A 14,603-nucleotide genomic window follows, 5' to 3' on the forward strand; every position below is an offset into this window, starting at 1 on the left:
AGCCTAATACAAGTGTCGTAATCGGCAAAAGTAGCATATTTGGGCCAAACGTATAATTTGCTTCCTTATAAGAACGTGTTTGGGATTAAATTTGCAAGCAACTCATTGACTTATTGGATTATCAAAAAGTCAATAGAAAAAATTTTTGATAAACATAAAACTCTATTTTAGCTTTTTGAAAAAGTTAAAAATTTGTTTTCAAAAAGCCACAAATCAAGATTTTCAAAATGAATTTATGAAAAAACCAATAAGTCAATAAGCAGTTTTAAATTCAATATCAAACATGCCCAAAATATTTAAGTGAGAAAAGACGCGTGTATATTTGTTGGGGTTGTTCACTTATTCAACCTTTAGGTTTAAACTGAATAAGCCAAACAAACTATACCAAACCTAAATCAAATAAAAGAAACAAACCCAAGTGAAGAAAGCATGGAAAAATATCATATACACCCCCACCGTTTCAGTACACAATACATAATCATACCCGTCTCGCTGCACTACCAGCAGCAAAATAAAATGCCTCAGCTATGGCTACCAAAAGTATATAACAATAAAACCTTATCCACACCCTACAAAAACACAAACCAATTCTCATTATTATTCTATTATTAACCTCAAATTGTCCGTACGAAATGCATGCAACCCGTGTAACTTTCTCCTCCTCAACATCAGTAAGAGCCCATCGGAGGCATGCCATATGGTGGTGGCATTGGCGGCATACCCATTCCACCCATTGGAGGTGGTGGTCCCGGTTGACCATATCCTCCACCCATACCTGGCGGTGCAGGTAGAGCTAGTGGCAGTAATTGAGCATACATATTCTGCAACCAACAAACGGAAAGTCATTAATAACTTCCATTTATTATACAAAGAAACTAAAAACATAACATATATATTTAAAATGCATAAACCTGTTGCTTGATAACATCCTGCTCTTCATTCTCCTTGGCTTTACTTTCCTTAGCCGCTTCAATCTTGTCCTTGATTAGCTCATCAACCTTGCCAGTGTATTCGCGGATAAACTGCAAGAAAACAAAAAAGTAAAATATATATCATACAGTCTGTTTTGACCCGACTCAACCCGTTTTGTCAGGCTTAGATTTACCTGAAGAATATATGGGAATGCAAAGTCGATCATGTTATTCAACCAGGCCAATTCAAGGGCGACATCTAGACGAATTAAATCATAGCAAACAAAGAGGCAAGAGGCAAAGCATTCTTTCTTTCCCTGAAAGTAAGACAAAAACATTATTAATATCTTATAGAATTTTGCTAAAGAAAAAAGATAACTACTATGTAAATAATAGCTGTACCTGCTCGATGAAATAAACTAGCAACTCTTCAGCAAGCTCACGGTCCCCAGATTGTGAAGCGGTTTCCATTGCATCTTTGTATACCTTGTCCTTTTTGGACAATGCAATCGATTGCTTCCATCTTCCGGCTTTCTTGTAGATGTATGCTGCAACACGCCTCATCTCAAGTAGCTCGTGCTTCTCAATCTGCCAAAACAATATATAAACATTTCACAGACTGACAAATCATTTGTTGGCAGTTCAGTTTTGGTGTTTGACCCAATCTTTTGTTTTCTTTAAATCATTAGATTTTAATGAAAGTTTTAAAATGACAAAATATGGTTCATGAATATAATACATATCCAAAAATGTGCAGAAAAGTGCATGAAATTAAAAAAAACTAACAAAAAAAACCCAAAATAACTGAACCTAAACATAACGGACAGTTTGATTTCATATTTCATAAAAACTGAACTTTCGATTTGCTTTTGGTTTTGCATGAAAGTAAACTGAAAAAACCGGGACCAAACCAAATTTATAAATTTCCTTTTCTAGTTTTGAATTTTAAGTAATTTATTAATAAATTGCGTTACCCAAATAATTTATCTAAATTTATAGTGATCAACTAATTAATAATTAACAGAAAGATTCAGACCCAAATTCATTATTTTGGGCCATTTTTTGCCCAAAAATTTCAAGCCCAAATGGTAAAGCTAAAACCAAAACGAAACCAAACAGTTTTCAAAAACTCAAAAATCGAACTTCGATTTTTGGTTTGGTTACCAATTCTTTTATACAGCCGGTTCCAAAAGCCAAACCATCGGCTGGAACGCTAAACCTACCAAATTGCTTCAGTTGGACGGTTCGGTCAGTTTTTAACGGTTTATGAACATACTTGTGGAAAAACAAACAAAAAATGAACAGGAAGTACGACCAACCTTTTGTGCAAGGCCGATCTGGTCAAAGTTATCATGTAAATCAATAGATTCACGCAACCTATCATAGTCTTCCTCTTCAACATAAATTTCATTTAACGCCTCGTTGACAGCCGACACATTATTACTCTGAACTGCAACCATGTATGGTTTCACAAGAGGAAGTTGCCCCGCCTGCATATAAGCCACAAGTTATAAAGTTAAAAACCATCATACAAGTTCACAAAATAGATACAAGTAACGTTCCGCAAATGACAAACCTTGCGCATAATGTCAACAACACGTGTATGGTCAACACGTAGAACAAGCACGTTGAGAACATCATTTATAAGATCAGGATGTTCTTCGAGGTAAAAGTGGACAGTCTTGTAATAAAGCTCAACGTTTGCTACTTTGACAATAATATCCTTGAACTGCATATGATCCCAAGCTTCTGGAGAGTGATTCATGACAGTAGTTGCAGCATTATCAAACTCATCATATTGGATGTACAAATAAGTGAGTTCTTTCCAATGGTGTTGTTCATCACAAGCGCGGATTAGTTTTGGGATATTGAGACGAGTTGAGAAGAGTTTAATATGTTCCATAAGCTTCTCGTGACGGTATCTGGCGTAAAGGACACCTAACTCTGTGAAGATGCCCATGTGAGCACGTTCCAAACCTAGACCGCTCTCCATTAGAGATATTAGCTCATTGAAGCATCCTCTGTTTTGGTAGTAGTCGCTCACTTCTTCCAGATCATCCACCTACATGTTCCAGAAATTAACTTGCATTTACTTTAAAATAAAAATATAATATTATATACTACACAAAAAACATTCTAAGAAACTGCCTCTAAACTTGGTAAAACTGTAGAACTTATTGGGTTATGTTTTCATCTCTAACAGGTCAAGTGTAATAAAATTAGCTAATAGTGTAAATCTAACTTCTCAAATCACTTAACTAAAAAAAATATAATTACAAGAACATAAATTTTGTAACCATACTTGACGAGTCAGTTATTTACATAAATTTTATTGGTCAGAAGTGTAGAGTCAACCTGGCCCGGCTCTACTGTACCAAAAACTGTTCTTATTTAAGATAGAACCAGTGGATTAAATAATTACCTTCTAAAATCAGTTGTTTCAAAAAGCTAGTTTATCACCATAAATTCATAATAGACTACTTTTTACGATCATGTATAACAAATAAAATAGTAGTGCATAAAACCGAAAAAAGTGAATTGAAATAATTGAACCCAAACGAATCCACGGTTTAGGTTTTACATGTAATTAAAACCGAAAAAAACAAAAACTGAATTTATGAATTTTCATTTTCTATTTTGAGATTTATGTAGTTTATAAAAGGTTAATAAATCATCATATCATCATCATCGTACTCAGTATATCCCACCAATAGCAAAGCTATGGTAGGGTCTGAGGAGGGTAAGATGTAGACAGCCTTACCTCTACCCTATAAGGATAGAGAGGCTGCTTTCGGTGAGACCCCCGGCTCGATAGTAGTTTTGCATCAAGCCTTGGACATAAGGCACATAGCACTCAATCATCGGGACACCGGCTGATCGGTGCATGTAACCTTGTCTTTCGGCTATCAACGCCACTACATGATGCCTGATTAACCGTCCGTCACTTTTAACGTTATTTTCACGAGATTAGTAAAATAACGTCAAAATTAGTGTCATTTCACTTTTGCCCACCCGAGGGTTCACACATATATACATCATATGTGCGCACCACAAGCAGGGCTATATAAAAGGTTAATAAATGGTATAATCAAATACTTTAGCTCAAATTTATGAAAATCAATTAGTTTAACAAAAAGACTTAGGCCCAAGTTCTCATTATTTTGGGCCAACTTCTCTTTTTGGCCTAAACATTTCAAGCCCAAATGGCAAAACCAATAAAGAAAACAAAACCAAATAGTTTTCAAAAACTAAAGATACGAAATTTCAGTTTGTAGTTCAAGTTAAGCCCAAAACCCACGCGCACCCTTAACAAATACTATACTTAAAACCTAAAAAAAACTTAGATAAAAGGAGCTTGGGTCAACCCACCCAACCCATTTTGACCCGAAACCAATTTAAGGTATTACCCAACTCGTCCATTTTGCTACCTCAAGTTTAGGATAGAGATTTCACCTGCACGATAATATTCAGACCACAAATCTGAGCCAAACGGAACTCTTCAGCATCAACACAAGCAAAGCAAACTTCTTTCCATGTCTTTGCACTATTAGCTTTACGAGCAGCATCAACAGCACCTTGAAACTGTTGCAGCCTCACAAGTGTGACAGCAAGCTTAGCCCAGTTGGAGATAAAAGCATATATTATCTTAGCAGCTTCATACAAAGCTTCATCAAACAAGCGGTCACCAACATTATGAAGGTTAGCAACATTAGGCATGAGAATGAACTCCTCAATGTCACTCAATCTATCAATTTTGGCATATGCATATATGAGTTCACTATCCACCCTAGGCTCTTTGATCTTTTGTCTAACCATTAGTAAATATTTCACTAAATCATGGTAGCATTCAGTGTCTTCAGAAGCCTTGATAACATCCAAAAATTGAGTTGTGTCATCGGCCCGGATGAATGACTCTATTGCCTCACTAACTAACCCTTCTCTTAACTGAGCTTTCGCCACCTGGCTCCATACAGCATCTTCTTCAACACGGAAGGCAAACTCTTCAGCACGTGGAATACTTTGGATGTTATCTAACAGCACGTTAACTGCTTGCACATTTAAGTTGAACTTTTTGAATATTGCAAATGCTTCTTCATACAGTTGTGCTTCTACAGCCACCTCACCAACTGCGGGCCCATCAAAGTTGTCTAATCTGTTGATGTAGTCCATGACTCGTGATGGGTCAGCTTTGATGGCAGTTAAGATAAGCAGGTTTTGGAGGTTTGAGTTGCCACTGAAAGCAGAGTTTTGAAGAACAATTTTCTCGAGAAGTTCGATTAGCTCGTGGGGAAGATCAGCAGTCATGAAAGCCTTAACAGCAGCAGAAACCTGCTCGGGGCTTTTGGTCTCGGGCAATGCGGTCGAAACAACTTGATCAATAAGTTGCCTTCTGTATTCATTCTCGGGGTTGAGAACCTTATCCCAGAGATCAGAATCCATTCTCTCAACAACATATCTAAATTCAAAAACATTATTAGTTAAATAGTCATAAAAAAAAAGCTAACAAATTCATTTGTAATAGAAACTAGTAGAGGTGGCAAGATAGTGGACCAAAACATGTAAATTTTAGTATGTGTTAAAATGGGTTGGCCCAAAAACCCATTTATGCCCGCTTTTATTCTATGGACTTCCAAATTGTGTGTGATTTAAGTCCCTAACTTTATTCATCTGTGACTAAATTCCTTTACTTACAAAACTAAACAAAAATCTTCTTTTTAACATGTTAAAAAGATTAATCATGCAATACAATCATTTTCTTAAATGTTAACAAGTTACAGGATTTAACCATGCAAAAAAGAATTAAAAAAAAACTTACCTCTAGAAGTTACGGGACTACTAAATCATAAAAAAACAAAGTTCTAAGACCTAATCTCGCAAAATATAAAGTCCATAAGGTTTTTCCAAAATGTGCCCTTGAAGCTTCTAAAAAATAGTTAATTTGTTAAGATTACAAAAACAACATTACTAGATTAACATAAATATTTGATTTAACTAAACTTTAGGCAACTTTTGACATGGTCTACTTCTAGTTAAACTTTTGGATTTGACCCTTATGAGATAAAGTGCAACCAAAATTGGCCCTTTTATATCTGATGAGTTGAAATAATCATCTCTAAACCCAAGAAGTTTTGTACCTGGCTTGCAACTTAAAGAGAGAATTCTTGTTTGTGACACTGACAAGTTCTTCATCACATTGACCTCTACGGTAGGCAACAACAGCAAGTGTTGGATCCCGCTTCTCGCAGTATTTACCCACAACACGTGAATCATAATAAGGATTGGTGGTAAGGAAATGCTCGGGATTGTTATTGCTATCTATGATAATTTTACCCAAAGCATTGTGAACATGAACATCTTGGCTTCCTTCACTCACAAGATGTTCCAAAAACTGAGTAAGTAACCGCAGACGATTCCTGGAAAACAATGACCAAATAACATAAGAATGCCTTCTAAACATAATAAACAGAAGATTAAACATTAAGCTTTCTGAAAACATACCTCTTCTCACACTCATCTACAAGAGGCTCAACTGGAAGCAGAGAACGAACAGATAGAATCAAGCCTTTGATGAAATCCTCAGGACACTCATCATCTAGAAGCTGCCCTACAACTAATGGTGCGTTCCCGGGGTTGACCTATCAAATATCCCGTTAGTTATATCAAATACATAAGCTTTTGCTAACACTTACGGATAGGTATAAAGTATGCGAATTGTGTACCTTCTGAACATAACCTTCAATATAACGGAGCATGTTGTTGGTATAGAGATAGTGAGTGAGATCAGGGACAAAACCAAAACGGTCACACACATTAATCAATGGTCTTGCATCAGGAAGCTTGGCTTCCATTAGGAAGTTTTTGGTCTTCTCAGCATCATAAAAGTTTGATTCTCTTGTTACCCGCTCGACTTCCTTGATTTGTCCGGTCTTTGCAGCTGCCTCAATGTACTTAAAGTGGATTTCAGGATCCTCACTGTGATATTGAACATTAGTTAATAGTAGATACACCTTCACAATTAATAAAAGAGTCTTGCATAAATAAGTATAGTTCTAACTTGCTTACCTTGAACTCAAATACGACCCCAAAAAGAAGTATAACCCTTCATATGACTTAAACTGCTCGAAGAGTTTGATACATGCTTCCACACCCAGCTGCTCGCAGTATTCTTTGGCAACCTAATATTCAAAGAATAGAAGCACAGAGATTTAACAGCTTACACAGCTATACTTTCCTTGGTTTTGACTTCAAAGATTGACCGTTTACATGGAAACGAAAGCTGTCATTTACCTGCACAATTATCTGAAGGTTTCCCCTTAGATTGACGAGCAAAAGATCTTTCATGCACTCCAGAGCCCACTCTTTTGATAAAGTCCCGAAAAATTCTACAAGTGACTGAAAACAAAAAACAGTTAGGTGCTAGTCTTTACAATGTAAATTGTAAAGCAAACAGGTCCAGCATAAACAAACCTGTGGCTCAATTGCATGAGTGTTTACTATGACACGCTTAATATCAGGTAATTCACTGTAATGCTGCAAAAAATACAGATTTTTAATCAAGACAAGTCTCTTCACCTCTGGTTTCTATCGTTTTGGATCCTATTAATTTAAAACTTTACGTCTTAAAAAAACTATTATTATAATTAGCCAACCTGAAGGGCTCGAACAAAAAGACCTGCTTTCTCACAAAGTTGAGCAATGCGAGGACGGTCATAGTGACTAAACATCCCATTTGCTAATATGGCATCAGCAACATTAGGGAATGTCACAAGATTGATTTCAAGAACCTGTTACAGAGTACGATTTATTAAAACTATTACTCAGTTACATATATACAAGTGTGTGTGAATATATTAGCATCAGTAACACATACCTTGGTTTGCAGGTGAGCATGTTCAGGAAGATTGGGCTTAAGAACATCCAAGAGGAAAGCTGTTGCCTCACGTATTAAGTTCCTCTGAAAAGATGGAATGAAAAAAATGGAATTTTAAATCGGTTTAAATTAAATGATCAGTATAACTGCACGTGCTCAGAAGTCGAAGAAACATAATAAGCAAATTCAGTGTAGTTATGGTAAAATTACCTGGAGAAAAAGATCTGTTATTGTGTTATAATCAACTGGACAACCTCCCTCCATTTGGGACATCATCAAAGCAAAATTAACAGCACCCTGCAAAAAGTAACACAAATCCCGGTTGCAATTTTATAACATTTGGAAAGACATTATACAGAAAGTGAAATTACATGTAATACTGTTTTTTTCTACAAAAAACGCTCTAGTACCTGAGGATCTGATCGAAGAATCGTTTGCAGAAGGAACAAATAATCAGGTGTGTACCCAACCTGCACCCAAATTGTAAGCAATTACAAGATAGCTTATGGCGCATAGAAGTAAAATTCTACTGAAACACCTACAGTTACTAATACAAAAGTTGCACTTACCTGTTTGGAGTAAATTAGGATTTTGTCAAACTCCCTACGCTCTGCAAAAGCTGCCACAACTTTCGGTGTTGCTCTTGCTTTGATGTAAATTTTTAATGCAAGATCATTGTCCACAGTCTACAGTTATGAAAAGAATAGACCACAAGAAATATATTAGATAAAATGACTAAACGTGAACAAAATATTGATTCAATAACTATGAAACTTTAATATTTGAATACCTTCACAAGATCTCCAAGCTCCTCACTGCATTCCAGCTTGTCCTCAGCCAACCAATTTTCCAAAAGATTCTTCTTGTTCTGATTGACAACAAGCCGAGATAGCTCCAATGATTCAAAAGCGTTCAACTTCCCTTTAGTTAAAAGGGTTCCAAAGTACTGCAACAGTGGGGGTGTTTGTCCAGCTTGCACAGGTACACTCTGCAATGAGACATATAAAGAGTTAAGGGTCATAAATGGAAAGAACATTCTAATAAGAGAATAAACCCTTCAAAGGTAACATTCAATGATGTTGTAAATGTTTAGAGTAGACACCTGGAACTTTGCCACTGTGTCTGGTGTACGGAGAATTCCTTGAGGAGATTCTGCAGCAAGTTCAGCAGCTTCTTTGTATTTGGTTTGAGCAAACAATTCTTGAAATCGTTGAACAACCTGAGAAGTAGAAATAAATCAGTATATCTTTTGAAACCAAGTACATCATCATACTTTTGAAGATAGTTTGTAAAACAGAAAAGAGATAAAAAAATAGATTTACCAAATTCTCAGCACCAGGAAGGTTTCCTCTTTTAGCAAGATTGACAGCAAGTTCCAGGTTGTTCAACTGCAGTATATACATATTAGTTCACATTCCAAAATGAAGAAAAAAGTGCATTCATCATGGATTGAATATAGTGATATGCTTACTTGTCCACTGACAAAAGGCACAATTGTTGACTCGTTCACAGTTGCAAGTAACACCTGGCCACGTCTATTTATAGCATAGAAGCCCCCAACTGATGAGGCTTCAGAGGTAAGGAAGATTGGATCTGGGCTTATCCTATTCCTATAAACAGCAGTGGCGGTTTCTAGGTCATACACAAACAGAAGCCCCAGTTTGGTAATTACATATATCAAACCGTATTTGTGAGATATCTGCAAAATTATAAATTAAGAATATAATATGTTAGTTCACAGTGTCGCTTCCTGTTTCAAATGAAAAATACACTTAGTACCTGCATTGAAACTGGAAAATCATCTGCAAAGTCAGGAGGGAAAAACAGATCTGCCTGTTTCTTAGTAAATGAAGCTTTGCCTGAATACGTAAAAAATTAAGGCATTAGTTCCCGAACAAAAGAAACCAAAAATGGGAAACAAACTGCTATATAGACTGCAGTACACAGACTGATAGGTAAACAAAGAGGTTTTGAATAACTGAAAATCCTGATTGGTCATCTTTTCAAAAACATGTTAATCTAAACCAGACATTAAGCACAAAAGTTTTCATAAAGAGAGTTGTGACACGTCACACAGGTCACATGCTTAGTGTTCGTCTACAGCATAAGTGGGTGCCTAAAATGAGTGTGATAGAACGTGTTTGGTTTGATGGTATGTGATGATTGTGATCACATCACTAAGAATGATATCACAAATTTATGACATAGAGTAGGTTTAAAAAATAATCCTCATACCCATTCCAGCCTACTTTCAAATCCATACCCACAGAATTCTAAACGCCACCTAAAAGTATTTTTGAACCATGTATGAACCCTTTTCAATAAACAAAGGACTCCAGCCTGATTAATGCATCTAGTTCAATGGTTAACAAGAAAAATAAGTTTATAGACATATTTTTTCTGCAACCTTCATTTTCTTTTTGCAAGATTAATATATAAAACACCAGCTAATAAGTATATCAGACAAATGACAGTCACAAACCTGGTTGGGCGCCAAGCTCAATGACATGAAGCTTTGATGTAACCTGTCCAGCATTTGAGCTTTTGGTTGCAAAAGATATAAGAATTGATTCATGCTCATTTCCAGGAACCTGTGAAAGGCATACAAAAATGTGATCATTGCTGATGCATCTGAATTTAAATGGAAATAAATATGATTTCTAAAAACACTTTCGTAAACAAAAGGGAAAATGCTTTCACCTTGAATGATGCAAATGCTGCTGCATGTGCTTCAAGAGCCTGACTGCGCTGCTGATCAACAGAAAAAAGCTGCATGTTCCCTTTTACTAGCTGAGGTTTCTGTTAACATCAAAATGGTAGGGAGGTCAGTAAAGCTGAAAATTAGGGTCAACACCATAATGAATTTTGCTAAATTACAGTCTTGTCTAATTTCAAACCTAAGAAATAGACGTGTATACTACAAGTATTTGCTAAAAAGTACAGCATAGAGGATTTGTTTTTATAAAAGTGGGAAGCAAACAAAGAATAAAAACAAACCTCTGGAGAGCCAGGAGCAATTCCGATCAACACCAACCATTTCTCAGATGGATCACATCTGTAGTTAATGATCTGATTATTTGCTAAATTGGCTGTCCTATCAAACATCTTTACAGGTTCAGAATCACCTGTAACAAAGCACCAAGTAAACAAATATACAACCTTTAGCTTACATATCAAAAGGAGATAATGAATGTCATTCCATAGAAAATAAAGGAAATGTACCCTCAATTGACCAATGATATGCCGAGGTTTGAGTTACCATGCCCAACAACTTAGGGGTAATCCACTTCCAAAAGACAATCTGAAGACAGACGTATGAAAAGATCACAATACATTAAAAAAATACAAAAAATCATTACAAGAGAGCTGTAACCAATGATTTTTAAATTTATTGCTGTTACCTGCTCAGGCATCTGATGAGACTTCAGTTTGGCTTTCATCTCGATATTAAATATTTGTAAGTGGTCTTGAGTAGTTCCCGGCAGTTGAGCTTGAAAATTATGATCATTTATTAGTTACAGCAAAATATATAATACTGAAATCTCAATATTAAACATCTGTAAGTTGTCTTATTTATATCTACGTATGAGTTTTAAGCTTCTTTGCTACATTTATGCTGTGGACTTATAGTGAATCTTTAACTTGACATAGTGAATTGTGAATAGAAGTATCAAAAGGTTGTTTGCAAAGATCTTAGTGCTCGTTTAAATTGATCATGTATACTTGGTTTATATTCATACCCAAAAGTTAGTTTACACTTTATACATTCCCTTTGTTTGTCATTGTGGGTGGCTAACTTTATGCTTGACTAACAGTCATATATATCACTGTATATGAAAAGTCAATTGTGCCATTTTCTAGAGGAAATACCAAAATACAATACCTTTCAAAGCGAGTATCTTAGAATTTGGATGCATGATAGCTGAGTCAGCGGTAATCGGCCTCCTCAGTGGCTGCATAGGCATGCTCATATCAATAATCACCACACTGTTCTGAGGCGATGTTTCACGCACACATATGAACTTATCTGACTCCATTGTGACATTGGTGAATGTGATAAACTGTTGATTGATCCCTACGCTAGGCAACTGCAACATAACACAATCAACACCAACAGTAATCAATGAACATATAACTAACACTAAAGACCAAATCAATCAACTTTTCCCACTGATCTGAAAATATCATATAAAAAATTTGATTATCTAACAAATCCAACCAATCCGAAAGTGTATATATATATATATATATATATATATATATAACAAGCATGGTCACTTCAATTCAAAACACCTAACATAAACTGAAGTTGAGGTACGAAGTTTAGTATTTAAGCGAAGACCTACTTTACATAGTAAAATTGGTCTTCCGGAAAATTATAGTCAACATATATTCTCTAAATCTAACAAATCTGCACAATACAAAAGCATATAGACTCCAATTTCATTTCTAGGATTCAAATTGATGCAAAAACAACAAAATGTGCAAATCGAGCTAGGTTATTGATACCAGAAGTGGATCTATACATCTATGTGCATCAAATAAATTCTCGAGACATTCACATATAAAACAAATCTATCTAATAAATCCAAGCTACGATATCTATTACCAAAGTGGGGACCTAATTTAGTAAACATATATCCTCTAATTTAACAAATCTGCAGAGTACGAAAGCATATAAGCTCCAATTTCATTTCTAGGGTTCAGCTAACCCTAAATATCTCAAAAATGAGACGAAAACGACAAAATGCTTAAATCGAGCTAGGTAATTGACAATACAAGTGTGATCTATAAATCTATATGACTATACGCATGAAATAAGGTCTCGGTGATATTATTATACCGTGAGTGCCTCTTTCATAGTAATCGGGGCGGCCGCCATGGTGGATGCAAATGATATCAAATCGACTGCGGATCGGATATATGAGAGACTTGATTCGGTTAAATCGCCGGCGAAGAACTCCGGCGATCTCTCGGAGATTAGAAATCTAGAGAGAGAGAGTGTGTGTGTGTGTTGAGGCGAGGACTTTAATTCACAGCAAGAAGAAGAATTTTATTTAGAGAGAACTAAATTCCAGTTTCTCTTCCTCTTTTTCATAAAGTTCAAAACCACACCCTTGAATTTTCTTCTTAGGACCGAGGGTTGTGAAGCTGGTTAACTAACGGAGATTCAAGTTCGATCATAATTTGTGTTATTTTGGGTGGTTATTAGCAATGACCATTTTAAGTTAGGTCTTACGAGGTTGTCAGTTCAGATTTCGAGCTCATCTGGGTTTTCGTCTCACCTTGTGTTACGCTAGAGAGTTATACTCTTGTGACGGCTCAATGACTGTCAAGTGGCAGCCGGCGGTATGGTTTCCCTATGGAATGCGTCAAATTCTAAAGCCATCATGGGCCCGGTTAAGAAAACATAGTCTGACCAGATTGGGGCAACGGGCTTTCCAAATTTGGAGAAAGTTGTCGTTCTAATAAAAGGAAAAAATAAAAGTTAGCCAACGTTATGGCTGATGTGGCGCCCCATTTACACGGGTAACTAGGGGTGTGCATGGGTCGGTTTTGAGCCAAACCCATAACCATAACCGATAAGTCGGTTAATGGATAACCATAACCATAACCGATTGTAGGTTCCTGGACGGATCGTACACGGGATATTCTCTAACAACGCAGGTGCGGAATCCCTGCGTAGGTAGGTTACGAGTGTAGATATAGAAGAACACGAGCAATGAATCAAACACGTTATATTAATAACCAAACACGTGACTCGTAGTCACTAATACAGACTCTGGAACTAGCAAACACGTCTGCTTAAACTCGAACACTTGACTGAAACCCTAAACGAACAACATCTTTACGTTTCGGCTGAAACAGTGAATATATACACGACAACTTCGCCACAGGCGAAGTTGTCTGTAACTTTGCATATTCAACAAGTTCGCCTGAGCGAACTTGTTGACAACTTCGCTTGTTCAACAAGTTCGCCTGAGCAAACTTGTTGACAACTTTGCTAGTTACACAATCTAAAACATAATCAAATACACAATTACAATACAGACTCGATTACAATTACAAGACTATGAACTACTGACAAACATGCACCAACAGACTCCCCCTTGGCAGTAGCTTCATATCTTGATCTTCAAATCTCGAATCTTGTAATCTGCATCTCTAAGCGTGCGGCCCTTCTCTCACACATACTGTCACTACACTTTGATATCTCCTAGCTTGATCCTTCCAAGCAGGAATGTAGAAGATCTTCTTGTTGTTGAGTACTTCCAGATCAGCTTGCGACAGGTTAACAAGATGCATCGGGTCGTAAACCCGAAGCAGTTCTTGTTCATCCTCGTCCTCCATTACTGCCTCTGCAGTCTCACAATCCACAAACCACCATTTCAAATCTTTCAGCACATCTCGAGGCATAGCTTTCATGGGTACCTCCTTGATACATCGGACTGGTTTGTACTTCATTACCATCCACGGTTTACCATCTGCTCTCATACCTCTCTCTGTATCCTTCACTAATTTTCCCTTTTGTGGCTTTAGCAACTCAAACTTCTTTTCTTTTACTCCTTCTTTCCACATTATCTTCTCAATCATTCTAGCCATATTGTCGTTGTTTCGGTTTATCAGGCCCAACCTGGCCAAATCTTTTACTTCGCATTCAGGCAATGTGTTGAACGATCTCAACATCTTCTTGAAATATTGAACGCCATCATAACGCTTCACCACAAACAACTTGAGCTGTGCATCATAGATCCAACAAATAATCCCCTTTTTCGCCTCTGCATACCCTTTAATATTGTAGCTCTTTCTGAACATGGTTG

At 36.5% G+C, this 14,603-nt stretch overlaps 1 protein-coding gene across 1 annotated transcript; it reads right to left on the reverse strand.

The window, feature by feature from the left end:
- Nucleotides 1-426: 426 nt before the first annotated feature.
- Nucleotides 427-12,825, reverse strand: LOC143567868 (clathrin heavy chain 1-like). Its single transcript, XM_077054161.1, has 30 exons — nt 12,626-12,825; nt 11,666-11,870; nt 11,184-11,272; nt 11,005-11,083; nt 10,780-10,907; nt 10,483-10,581; nt 10,265-10,373; nt 9,562-9,641; nt 9,254-9,481; nt 9,105-9,170; nt 8,885-9,001; nt 8,573-8,770; nt 8,352-8,468; nt 8,193-8,252; nt 7,993-8,079; nt 7,783-7,866; nt 7,562-7,696; nt 7,380-7,442; nt 7,200-7,304; nt 6,975-7,087; nt 6,632-6,884; nt 6,411-6,547; nt 6,047-6,325; nt 4,365-5,367; nt 2,488-2,973; nt 2,231-2,401; nt 1,314-1,499; nt 1,106-1,228; nt 912-1,022; nt 427-821 (listed from the first exon to the last, which is right to left on the reverse strand). The coding sequence occupies exons 1-30, from the start codon at nt 12,662-12,664 to the stop codon at nt 669-671; spliced, it is 5,103 nt and encodes a 1,700-aa protein (XP_076910276.1). The 5' UTR covers nt 12,665-12,825; the 3' UTR covers nt 427-668.
- Between the last annotated feature and the right edge of the window lie 1,778 nt (nt 12,826-14,603).

Source organism: Bidens hawaiensis, unplaced genomic scaffold (assembly GCF_021521415.1).
Source record: "Bidens hawaiensis isolate Kalapana, Puna unplaced genomic scaffold, B.hawaiensis_p1.1 tig00023662_1, whole genome shotgun sequence".
NCBI classification, from domain to species: Eukaryota; Viridiplantae; Streptophyta; class Magnoliopsida; order Asterales; family Asteraceae; genus Bidens; species Bidens hawaiensis.